Source organism: Homalodisca vitripennis, unplaced genomic scaffold, assembly GCF_021130785.1.
Source record: "Homalodisca vitripennis isolate AUS2020 unplaced genomic scaffold, UT_GWSS_2.1 ScUCBcl_9397;HRSCAF=17874, whole genome shotgun sequence".
Classification (NCBI taxonomy): domain Eukaryota; kingdom Metazoa; phylum Arthropoda; class Insecta; order Hemiptera; family Cicadellidae; genus Homalodisca; species Homalodisca vitripennis.
The window spans coordinates 1-13,999 of record NW_025785525.1 but is presented as its reverse complement, the minus strand read 5'-3'; the positions used below and the strand labels follow the sequence as shown (position 1 = coordinate 13,999).

Sequence of the window (13,999 nt, the reverse complement as noted above, 5' to 3'; positions counted from 1 at the left end):
ATGGTTACAAACATTGAATAAAAATGTTTTACTATAAATATAAGTGTAGAATAAATATGATCAAGTTAGGGCAGACATTTGCAGGCTTTACACAGTGTGGTTACTATGTAGCACTGCACTTATTAGTGCAAGCATTTATGTTGTAAGTTTTTCAAAAAAGGTGGTTTTTTTATTCAGACCTTGCTAACATAAAAGACATAGTAAGATTAAACCTTCCATTAATTTCGATAAACTACCATTTTATTGATTCATTTATACTAGAGCATGTGCATTTTTAGTATTGACAGTTTATTATTATTATTATGAAATAATTTATAAGTAAAACAATAATGTAATTTTTATAGTATACCTTGACTACACTGTAAAAGTGTAATGAAACTATCATCGCTTGACTCTTCTATCTCAGGAGCCACAATACTTAAACTCTGTAACTTATGCTTTCCTCTAACAAGTCTCATAATTTTTTAATGTTTAGTACGCTTAAATGGTTATCTTCAGTACGCTTCTGGACATCTTCAGTAATTTACGTAGCACCCCATGTCATTTACTACTTTAATTAACAAGGTAATCGTAAAATATAGTTTCCATTTTATCAAAGTTGTATTATTTGAAAACCATTATTTATATTTTTTTGGAGAATCAAAACTTTAACAACTTACATAAACGTAACTGGGCAAATTGTACAAAATTTCAAATTTATAGCTCCATTTGTTTATGAGATTACGGGAGTATACTGGAGTATCAAAGAAACCGAGGGAATATACTGAGAGCTTTGGTAATCTTTGAACAATCTACCAAATATAACATGTTAAAATATGGTATAAATGAGCTCAATCTGTTTACAAATTTCATTGTTATATTATTTTCTCTTTGCCATCATGGCTCCGCCAAATCACATGGAGTGCCATGGATCATCATCGAACATGACATTTCCCTTTAGAAATGAAGTTTATGTCAAATTTCAAGTCTATGAGTCAGAATGTTATGTATGTGAATTAAACCCTTGACTGTGTTATTTGTGAAACTAATACAATCAAAGATTATAACTGCCATGTTTTCAATGATTTTGGCTCGAGAAAATTATACTTTTTTAAAAACCTAATTTTAGAAAATTAACTTTTTGTGAATTTATTCTTAAAGACACGCAATCCCGTAAAAAGCTGTAGCCTTATCTAGAACTGTACATTGGGCCTAAATTATGCATACTATGCTTATCCTCGTCAATAGATCAATTTCGATGGATTTTTTTCTATTTTTCCTTTCTTTACATTTATATACAGATAATTCATTAAGGAGACGGTTAGACTATTTATTCCAACCTGATACCGATTGCACCACTTAAACCATATCCTTTTATGTTGTTAAAGAATGGTTATGTTTTTTATTATTCTTTTAAGTCTTCAACACAAGAATGGAATATTTTAAAACGTACAGCACAGGTCACTTAAAGCACTGAAGTTTTTTCAGTCAATTGTAATTTTCACATCTCAAGATGTTTTGAATGGTTAATTTATTTGAAACTTATTAGTATAACATTTTATACATATATTTTTATTCGTCACCTAGGTAAATAAGTGTGCTCAACTTAAACGAACAAAGACTCAGTGAGCTTTGTTGTAAACTACTTGCTTGGTTATGAGAAAATGAGAATAGGACACAGTAGAGGCAGAGTAAAGGAAAGAACTGATGGAGAGTCAGAGGGGTAAGGGCAGGCAAGGGGATTGCCAGTGGTGGGGGGAGAGAGAGAGTGTGCCCCTACTTCGTGATTCCTCACAAAGCTTGGCAGGAAGCAGACTGAAAGTTCAGAAGCTCGAGGTATCATTTTAGAAACCATTACAGATTCTTTATGAACATGTTTTTTACAATTTTAAAAAGCGAAATCTTAGATATCATTGACCCAGAGGGATTGGTATTTTTACTTTTAAAATATACAAAATTAATATTTTTTTGTAAAATTGTATACATAGTGGAAAAATTAACCTGTTAAAAAAATACAAAACATGTCAATCCCTCCGGCCATATTTAACATACTTACTGTAAAAATTTCACATCCTTATCTTCAGTTGTTTTCCATTGGGCCTGATTATAAAATGGCCCAAAATGACTACTTACAAATATTTATAATTCGTTGTGCGGTAACCCAAAAATATTTTTTGTTCTTTTTCTGTCTTAGGAATGGTATCTTGAATGATTGTGACAATAACATTTTTTTTTAAATTACTCAATCCAGAATCGATTGGTACCACTTTAATACATGCTACAAGAAATCATTAATACTCCATAAATGCAGTAGAGCTATTTAGTCTAATGACATTTGACGCTTTGTCGCTATATTGCTGTCAATCAACAACCTCCGCTATAACAAAGCTATGGGTGACAGTTAATGACATATGATTATACAACAGATGTTGAAATAATCAGTAATTTTCCATACATTTAAAACTAACATCAGTGTTGGGAGTAGGGTGTAGAGGGAGGAGTCAGATGCACCAGCAAGCCTCTGACTATTTTCATGTGGTCTATGCTGTAGCTTAATGGTTATGCTCACTAAGTTTTTAATTTGTAGAACATGAAATAACATGACACTTGCAATTGTAAAATAACAGTTTATTTCATAACTTAAGAATACACTGTATTCATAAATATTACAATAAAATACATTATAATAAAATATACATAAAAATATAAAAATAAGCAAGCCATAAACAATATCATTGCAACGTCCGAATCTTTCACAATTTTCCTGATATTTACAAAAATATAATATGTGATGGTTTGACATTGATAAATTATGGAATGCCACTGTAACCTTTGACCAGCAATCTTTTGCATTCGTGACAGTCAAGGCAATGAATTTAAATCAATATATAATTGTATACTTTTGTGGGCGCTGCATTTTAAAATACGTCACATACACTAAAAATTTATCGAGGGAAATTTGGTGCTGGAATATGTCTGGTTGGCCACTCTGCACTCACTAAAGCACCTGGTGTACTGTAATTGGCAGTTGTTTACAAATGACAGCTCTGTTTTGTTGTGTATTCTAACCTCAATGGATCAAAACAACTGGTAAGTAATACTATAATATTTCAAATACAATCTTATAAAATCATAATGTTATGTTTGCTTTTACATAGACTTAAAACTAATATGTTTTTATAGTTTAGCCCTTAAATTCAAATAATTGTTAAGAATAATTTGTAGTTAAAGTGAACTGCCCACTTTTGTTGGCAGTGGGCACAAGAGAGTAGGGGTATTTTTTCATCAATCTGCCAACATATGTTGGCACTGGGCATATATGGCTGGTGGTGTTTTATTATTATTTAATGGTATATAACATGAATCAAACTGGTAAAAATTATAATTCACTGGGTAGTAAAAATAGAGGCCTATGTAACTGTAAAAATGTGATTCATTTATTTTTTTTTAATACGTAAAACTAAGATTGATCAGTGGGTTTTGATTCTTTGAATTCAAGACTATTGTTTTGCATGATATAAATTTATGGTTGATATGTAATATTTTTTGCTCCTTTACAGGTTAAACGTTGAAGAAGTCACTGCCTTATTCGATGAAGTCGACTTTCTGGAGGCTGATGTTTTTATTCAACCGCCTGAAAACCCTCTATTGAGTGATGAGGATAGCGGTGACGATGGCGACACCGACTTCACTCACTTCACAGGAAATCAACTGCGTGGAGCCGCAGAGTTAAAGGCAAAACAGTTCACAAATGATGGGTATTGTACAAGTAGATGTATGTACAGAACAAGACATAGTTGATAACAATCTAAGCGGGCGAGTCTTCATTACCTATAACTGTAATTCCGAAAGCAACTGTGTCTACATTTAAATCGGTACAATCAGACTCTTTACAAAGACAATACATACCTACAGAACCAAGCACTTCTCAATCTTTACAAGTGAACAATATAAATCAATCACAATACCTTCCATCTCAGTCGCTCCCAAGTTTGAAAAGAAAAATTAAAACAAAACCGAGTTCCCACAAGTCAAATGCAAGAAAAAAGACAAAAAACAGATAAACAAAGAACATGGAATAATGTTGACATTCCTAATAAGCCTGAGAGGGAATTTTGAAAGGCCTTCGTGGCTCGAAAAAGATTTCACTCCAACAGAAATGTTTTGAAAAACTTTTAACTAATGAGATTATCGAACATGTTGTTGAGAGTACTAATATTTATGCCTTGCAAAGTGGTAATGAATCTTTTAATGTTTCAATAGAAGAAATGCGCATATTCATGGCAATATTGTTTCTGAGTGGATATTGTATTGTACCATGGAAGAGGATGTACTGGGAAATATCTCCGGACACTCATCATGACACTGTGTCAAAAGCCTATGAGCAGAAACAAGTTTTGAAGAGATTCTTTTCGATATTTTCATGTCTGTGATAATGCAAATTTTAGATGTCTCAGATAAATTTGCCAAAATACGTCCTTTGTGGAATATGTTGAATGAACGATGGCTTCAAGCTTACCCTGGCGATGCAAATATAAGCATCGACGAATCAATGGTTCCATACTTTGGACCGACATGGTGCTAAACAGCATATACACGGGAAACCTATACGGTTTGGGTACAAAGTTTGGTGTGTATGTACCCGCCTGGGGTTTTTTGATTCAGGCTGAACCATACCAAGGTAAGAAAAACAGGTAACACCATCCCTGAAATTGGAGTGGGTGGTTTCAGTTGTAATAGATATCCTTAGTGAGCTGCCTCAAAACAAAGACATACAGTATTTATATGGATAACTTTTTTACCTCTTTAAAACTACTAGATTATTTGTCAGAAAAGGGGCACGATGCTACAGGCACAATAAAGGCTAACCGAGTTGAAAATGCCTCACTCAAGGAAGCAACTGTTTTGAAAAAGGAATCACGAGGTTCATACGATCAACTTACTGAACAAAAAACAGGTATCACCTTGGTAAGGTATAATGACAACAATGTTGTAACTGTTGCTTCAAACAAGATGTTGCGTACAGCCCATGGGTAAGGCCAAGAGATGGTGTCGTGTGGCAAAGCGTCAAGTTGATGTTCAACAGCCTGCCTGTATCATAAATTACAACACTTACATGGGTGGGGTTTGATCAACTTGACCAGAATATATCAACCTATAGAATTGGCATTAGAAATCGGAATGGTATTGGGCACTTCTAGCGTACCTTTTAAATGCTACAATGAATAATGCTTGGCAATTATACAGGCCACAACCCAAAAGGAAGAGAAGATCCCAAAGACCTACTGTCCTTTATAAGACATATTGTGCAGACATACTTCCAGAAATATACCCCCACAACGTCAGAGAGCTTCCCGTGTGTCTGTCACTGGAAAGAACGTGGTTGAAGAAAGTGTGGCGGCTTTCGAACAGTCTTCATGTCCTGGAAACTAACCCGACACAAATACGATGTGGCCTCTGTAGAAAGGACACATGGAAAAAGTGTAAACAGTGTCTTGTTGGATGTCATATAAAATGCTTTGAAAAACTTTCACTCCTGAACTTGACAACATGTATGTAAATAGTCCTGCCATTTGTAACATTTTTTAATTTTTCTTAATCCTTAATGGTTTTTATATATTTGTAATAAAATAAACAGAATATATGATACAATTGTAGTGGTTTATTTACCTAACCTAAACCACTAACTCTGTATTTTTTTAACAATTGCTTAATAACTTTGACCCCTACCCATGTATGCCCAGTGCCCACATTTGTTGGCACCTCATAATATAGCATTTAAGTATATACTGAGGCCTAATACACATATATTTGGTGTTTATTAGACTAATTTGTTGCAATATTAAAGAAAAAAGCTAAATCTGAGAAAAAAAAGTTCCTGGGCACTTAATGGGTTAATGTGGGTCTTTGTTCAAGTTCGTAACAGTAAGATTTTTGTTAAAAGATCCACATACATATTTATGATTAAAACAAACATTATACAGTTGAAGTATTTTTAAAAACTTGTTCTATACTCCTTACTTTACTGCAATTATTAAATATATTATTTTAAACACTAACGCAAGATATATTGCAATATAAATATATTCAATTCAATTGTATGTGTGTGGTATCTAGCCTCTTGTGACTGAGCTCATGTCAATGTCAACCTCATGTTAAACTGTTCAACCACTAAGATACTGAGTGTTTGTGGAAACCACAGTAGTTAAAACATGGCTATTAATGTCACAGCACAAGCATTCTAAGACTAAGGCACTATCTGAACAGTCACAGAGTTCAACAATGTTTCTTCTATAATTTCAAAGTAATATTACTTAATCAATTGTTCCTAATGCTAACTATTCTATGAACATGTATTTATGCAGCAAAAGTTTTAAAACAATCAAATACATGCGTCTGAACTAAATATTCTAGTTAACATGTTTAAAATTGGTAAAATACAGTAAAAAAAACAGATTTACTTTAGATATGACAGAAATTAGACGTTAAAAATAAAATAAACATTAAAAGATATCTATGGAATGGATCATTACTCATGCATGTGGTACAAGCAATGTAATAATATTGACTATTAAAAATAGGAATGTCACAACAATAATAAACCAAATAAATAAACAATTTAGTTCATCATTGTAAATCTTAGGAAAACCTTGTGATGTGTTATTAAAATTTTTGGGTGATATTTGGCCAAAATAATGATATTAGTTTATTGCAATTTTAATATTTGAATTTTCAAAAAAAACTTTATCTTGATTTTCAACAATCACGTATAAAAACAATATTTTCCTGCCTACACCTACAGCAAACTTACCCATCTATATGACACAAATATAAATTAGTGAACATGAGTTTTCTCTGTTTACACTCAGCCAGTTTACACTCAGATCTTTTAGTGACATGAAATAAAATGTATATACTTAAAAGTTTCCTTCAACCATAAAATTGAGCACCTTTAAATGTTTTTGGCATAGTAGTATCATACTCAACTAATATCCATGTGAGGTATCAGTTCTCGAACATTCATATAGTTATTATCAGAGGAAAACCTGTCCACCAGTTGGCTAAACGTTGGTCTATCTCGAGGAGTGTAGGACCAACAACTCTCCATTATTTCATAGACATCATTGGGACAAGCGGCTGGTTTTTCCAATCTCTCTCCTTTCTCTACAAGTTCTATAACCTGCAAGATTTTTACAAACATTAATATAATACTCCATATTTTACATTAAGAATTTATTTACTTATTTATTTTTTCCACAAAATATTTAAAAGCAAGTAAAACAAAATCAAATTTACACGTTTTTTTACCATTATGTTCAACAACTTTATGATAACTTCTTGTTGATAATTATATTTTTAAGGAACTAAAAAACACAATTCTGGAAAAACGACTTTTGTCTAAATAAAACAATACATTCAGGAAATACACAAAAACATACCAGAATCAGTAACTAGTTTTTTGTGCTGCAGAGTTGTCCAACTAGGGTTAAAGAGTAAATAACATTTAACATTGATGTTTATTTCCTTACAAAGACTCAACCTGCCCTATACATATTATTATTATTATTACAGTACAAATAATGATAATAATAATAAACCATTTTTTCTTTTGTACTTTTAGACCAATTTCACTATTAAGTAACATATAAAAATAATTAGCATGTACATGTTTTGAAAACAATATTAAATTTACAGAAAAACATGTTAATTGTTTTATTTATTTGAATTAAAACAAACTTTAATTCTGAACACTCACTCTTAGTCTAATTTTAACTTATATAATACAGGCATTAAAATTTTTACAATCTGTTGTTTTCCTGTGTTTTTTTTAGCTATACCAAAGTGACACATTGGTTTTGAACAACGTAGAGCTATGAATAGGACTCATCCCATTTGAACCTCTATTAATATTATGTTTCATGTAAACATGAGTAAAGATTTGTTTATTGCTTCTTTCTTTATCGTAAAACATAAACAAATAAGAATTAGAGCCTGGGAGAATAAGGAGGTAACGCATTACTATTATTAATATTATTAATTTTTTTGTTTTATACGTAACCATATTGGCAACAAGATGAATAAACAAAGTGTGTATTGTGAACATTAATCATATGACACTTTTCAGTAGCTTATCAACACAAAGAATAAAGTTACGTTGTTGGATTGATTTGTTTCATACAAAGCTTGAACATTTCAGTTCAACACATTGAGTGCAGCAGACGCACAATGCTACTATTCCAGATGTCCTAAAGTTGGTACATGACTCATGTTGCAGTGAAGATGTTATCAACAATGTTTTATCTCTGCATCGTAGAAAATAATCGTGGATATAAACGTGTTAAACCTAAAAATTATATTTAAAATAACCAAACCAAAAATCCTATTGATCCACCACCCTTTATGCGCCTTTAAAACATATCAGGGAACCAATATTATTATCATTTTATAAAATACACTACATTTTAATATCAATTTAGCATGGCACTCAATGACACAACATCTAAATTAAACATTTGGTAAGATAGAACTAAGTGTAGTTACCTCAGCTCCTTTCCTATCACCATAAGGTTGTCGACCATAGGTAAACATCTCCCAAAGTGTGACTCCGAAGCTCCAGACGTCACTGGCTGATGTGAAGGTGCCGTAGTTGTACGCCTCAGGAGCGTACCACTTGATGGGCCAGCGGCCACCCTGTGTAGCCTTGTAGTACTGACCCTCTCCACACACGGCTCGGGATAGACCGAAATCACTAATCTTAGCCTGGTGTTTGGTCGCCAGGAGGATATTGCGCGCTGCTAGGTCTCGGTGTACAAAACTTTTCTCTTCAAGATACTGCATGCCTGAACATATTTTTGAAATGTTATTAGCAAAGACAAATTATGGAAACAATATAAAATTTTCAAATATTAACAAGGATTATGTTTGTTGGCTTCCAAAAATCTTGAAACAAATAATAATATGGCAGTTCGAAAATGGACATTTTTACCTGATAGTATGGCTTTATTTTTGTTGTATATGAGATTGACAACTGAATAAGGGTTTAATTTGTTAGGGTTTTCACGTTTGTTGTTTCTTTCTAAGTAAAAGGTCGAATAGTTGAAACTTTGGCTTCTAATATACAAAGACAAATTATGGAAACAATATAAAATTTCAAATATTAACAAGGATTATGTTTGTTACTAATATTCAACGTCAAAAGCAAAATAGACATAATAGCTAGGAATCACAGAACACACAGTTTAAGTGTTATTTTATGTATATATTGTTCCTTGTATAAAAGAGAGACGTGTTCATAAAATTTAATTTTAAAACTATATGCATGCAACTTAAAATTGTAAAGTATATAAAAAAATTACAACAATATAAATTACCACAAGCTATTTGAGAAGCCCACACTTTCAAATCGTATTCGCCAATACTATGAGACCTCTTTAACAAATACTCCAACATCGATCCTTCGGAAACTAATTCTTGAACCTGAAAAAGTAAAGAGTAATGTATCATTAATACGAACACACAAGACAAAAATAACAAAAATTATTATAAAATATGAACGCTGTTAAAATAAAAATGTTCAAAATGCAAGAAGCTTACTATAGCACATGTAATAATAATCACAACTCAAGTCAATGGAATGAACAACAAAAATCCTAGTTATATATAATAGACAATAGGAATACTGCTGGTATATCAATAAAAACCTTAGATTTTGCCACTATTTGAAAAAATTGAGTTTGTAATAAAATTATTATAACACAATTTGCAGGAAACTTGTTATTATATATACAGTAGAGTCCCGTTAATCCGACCTAATTGGGACCGAGCCCTATTCGGATTATGTGATTGTTCGGATTAGCCAGAATTACAGAAAAATACGGTTTTAAACTTGAGAATGGGTCTATTTTGTTATAGAATTATCAACATTGTTTATTAAAACATGTTTTCTGACTGTTGCATTGTATTTCTTGACAAATAAACGTGTTTGCGAATACTAAGCACATTTACGCAGACGGTGCAGCAGCGCTTAACCTTACACTACTACGATACTTGGAGCAACAGGCTACTGCTACACCTGCCGATATCATGTTTATGACACGATGGCGAAACTTCGCGTCATCCAATAGACTCTCTTCAATGCGACAGAAGACAATAACTGAATTTGTCTTTTAACAATTAATATTGTACTCAATAATAATATCAGTACTGTACGTCCAATTTTTGTTTGATTTCACTTCTTAATACAGTAATTTAACTCATACTTAACCTATAAGTTTCAATTTGGTACTGTATTCAACTTCATTATTTATGTACTGTACCGTACACAATTTGTCTTAATAAAATACTGTATGTCTATTTAATTAAAGTTTTCTTTGTTTATGTACGTAATGATGCACCCATTTTCATTTTTTAAGTAATTAGTTCCTATAACTGTTCATTATCGTTATAAATAATTCCTCCTGGACCTGTTCGGATTAACCGACGTTCGGATTATCACGAAAAGAACTTGCTGCACCGGGACTCGAACTCAGACCTCTCACTTGCCAGGGGAGCATGTTACCACCACTACACCACAGAGCCCTTACTTTTCATAATTCAATTATTTTGTATTTGTATATATAAATGAGTGTACCTTTGCATACAGCATATACATATTATAACAGTTTAGAAAAACCCTTGCAAATTGGAGAAATGGACTTGCCAGTATAGAAGTTACTACATGGCCAGGTGGAAGATTCAGGTATAGGCTAAACCTTTGGTGAAAATAAAACTTCATAATCTTTTTCTGTTTCACAAAGGTAACAAAACAGTTGTGGAATATAGGATTTTACATTATTATGTACACTGCAGGTGTGTAGATAACAAATATTTCTCTTAGTATTTACTTTAACAGTTACTCTATTGTCATAACAAATTTGTTATGGCTTAAAATAAAAAGTGCAATATTTTAAAATTAACCATAATTTTGAAAATACTTGTGATTTGCTGCATTGACAAAAAGATGCATTCATAAAATTTACACATCCCAAATAATATTTTTGAACTACAAATTGAACAAGTTCACTTACCATGAGAAGTTGAGAGCCCTCTGAAATCCCAATCAACCTGACGATACAATGATGTTTTAATGACATCATGACCCTGGCTTCTCTCAGGAACTCTTCTCGGTTTGATTGTAAAAACTCTTCCTTTAATGTCTTAACTGCTACTCTTTCCTGCATATCATTACAATATTACAGTTAAAAATTCTCCATTACAATACTGCATTATCTATCATAGTTTAAACACCCAATGTTATTCATAAATGGTCAAAAACTATAAGTCTGCTATTAAAGTTGATCTGTAACCTTTGGCTATAAGTTACTAAAAGCTACAATGTGAGTTAAAAGAGCCAATGGCCATATGATCTCAAAAGTAAGATTTCAATCTGGGAGGGATGGCACTAGTTCGAGCACATTTATTATTACTGTTGATATCATATTGTCCCTTACTCTGAATGTTTAGTTCCCAGTGCAGATATTTAGGGAGTTAAAAGAGCCAATGGCCATATGATCTCAAAAGTAAGATTTCAATCTGGGAGGGATATGGCACTAGTTCGAGCACATTTATTATTACTGTTGATATCATATTGTCCCTTACTCTGAATGTTTAGTTCCCAGTGCAGATATTTAGGGAGTTAAAAGAGCCAATGGCCATATGATCTCAAAAGTAAGATTTCAATCTGGGAGGGATATGGCACTAGTTCGAGCACATTTATTATTACTGTTGATATCATATTGTCCCTTACTCTGAATGTTTAGTTCCCAGTGCAGATATTTAGGGAGTTAAAAGAGCCAATGGCCATATGATCTCAAAAGTAAGATTTCAATCTGGGAGGGATATGGCACTAGTTCGAGCACATTTGTTATTACTGTTGATATCATATTGTCCCTTACTCTGAATGTTTAGTTCCCAGTGCAGATATTTAGGGAGTTAAAAGTGCCAATGGCCATATGATCTCAAAAGTAAGATTTCAATCTGGGAGGGATATGGCACTAGTTTGAGCACATTTGTTATTACTGTTGGATATCATATTGTCCCTTACTCTGAATGTTTAGTTCCCAGTGCAGATATTTAGGGAGTTAAAAGAGCCAATGGCCATATGATCTCAAAAGTAAGATTTCAATCTGGGAGGGATATGGCACTAGTTCGAGCACATTTATTATTACTGTTGATATCATATTGCCCCTTTACTCTGAATGTTTAGTTCCCAGTGCAGATATTTAGGGAGTTAAAAGAGCCAATGGCCATATGATCTCAAAAGTAAGATTTCAATCTGGGAGGGATATGGCACTAGTTTGAGCACATTTATTATTACTGTTGATATCATATTGTCCCTTACTCTGAATGTTTAGTTCCCAGTGCAGATATTTAGGGAGTTAAAAGAGCCAATGGCCATATGATCTCAAAAGTAAGATTTCAATCTGGGAGGGATGGCACTAGTTTGAGCACATTTATTATTACTGTTGATATCATATTGTCCCTTACTCTGAATGTTTAGTTCCCAGTGCAAATATTTAGGGAATGTGAAGAGTATGATTTAATGCAATCTCTTTATTTTACATTATAGATACAGACTTACTTGCTGGTGCAAATATTTAATTCATTAAAAAGCATGTTATAACACTAATAATTACCAATAAATGTATTTAAAAATATATAAGAGTATTACGAGGGCCATCCGGAAAGTAGTACCCGTTTGTGAAATAAAGACACATAAGTAAATATTAACAAATATAAACATTTTTATTGAAAAGAGCATACATTAAACTACTTCTCCACATAATCTCCAAGCAAAGCAAATTTAAGCATTTGTCATAACGTGTGACGAGTTTTTGTATTCCAGCGTCATATTCCTCCGCCGCCAGCCGATTGAAATAACGTAGTCACGCCTTCTTTAAGTTCTTCATCGCTGTTAAATCTTTTTCCCGCCAAAAACTCTTTAAGTTTTGTAAAGAGATGAAAATCTGAAGGGGCCAAGTCCGTCTATACGGTGGATGGTCGAAAATTTCCCAATTGAATTGCTGCAGAAGTTGTTATGCTATCCCCGCTGCATGAGGCCTTGGTTTTGTGCTCATCTGTAAGCAAGCGAGGGACCCACCTTGCACAAATTTTTGAATAATGCAGATGGTCTTTGACAATTTCATGAACAATTTGTTCGAGAAACATTAGGGAAATGTTCACAGATGTCATCAATTGTGACGCGCCGATCGTTCCTCACGAATTCGTCTTCTACTGACCTCAGCAGTTGATCTGTAATGACAGATGGTCTCCCTGAACGCTCATCGTCGTGTGTGTTCCCCCTCCCCCTCCCCAAGTTGAAATTACGACACCAGCGCCGAACAGATGACTCTTCCATCACATTGTCTCCATACACTTCCTTTAATTGGCGATGAATATCACAAGGTCGAACGTTTCTTGCGTTGAGAAATTTTATTACAGCCCTCACTTCACAACTGGCGGTGTTTTCAATTTTTTTAAACATTATGAACTGCCACAGAAACAACACAGGCAATGCTAGCGTCACAGAACTTGTAACAGAGAAGGCAGACAAGCCACTGAAGCTATCTGACCTTGACCGGCGGCTACTCGCGTCGTCAGCGCCTCACGCGGCGGAAACGGGTACTACTTTCCGGATGGCCCTCGTATATACCGTATTTTCCTCCTGGCTATTTGTGGGATATCTAATTCTCCATCTCTATAATTTTTTCACATTTTCTTATATCCCACTTAATATTGTTTGTTTTATATTTCTGTTCAGCTAAAGTATACATTTAATCAAACGACACACATAACACCAATAGGAGACAAACATACCTAAAATACTAACCTCATAACCTTCTCTTGTTTGGTAAATTCCTTCATATACAGAACCAAACTCCTCCTTCTCCAATTAGTCGGTCCAAAAATTAGGTTTTCATTTGGAATGAACTCTGTAAAATAAAAATAAAAATTGTAAATACTAAAAAAATGTGTACATTTA

At 33.2% G+C, this 13,999-nt stretch overlaps 1 protein-coding gene across 1 annotated transcript; it reads right to left on the bottom strand.

Moving 5' to 3' along the window:
* Positions 1 to 6,245: 6,245 nt before the first annotated feature.
* Positions 6,246 to 13,891, bottom strand: LOC124374628 (tyrosine-protein kinase Shark; the record flags this gene model as incomplete). Its single annotated transcript, XM_046832807.1, is given in 5 exon segments — positions 6,246 to 7,159; positions 8,521 to 8,819; positions 9,351 to 9,456; positions 11,046 to 11,192; positions 13,847 to 13,891. Coding segments are annotated over 5 exon segments (795 nt in total), but the record flags the coding sequence as incomplete, so codon positions are not given.
* Positions 13,892 to 13,999: the final 108 nt, after the last annotated feature.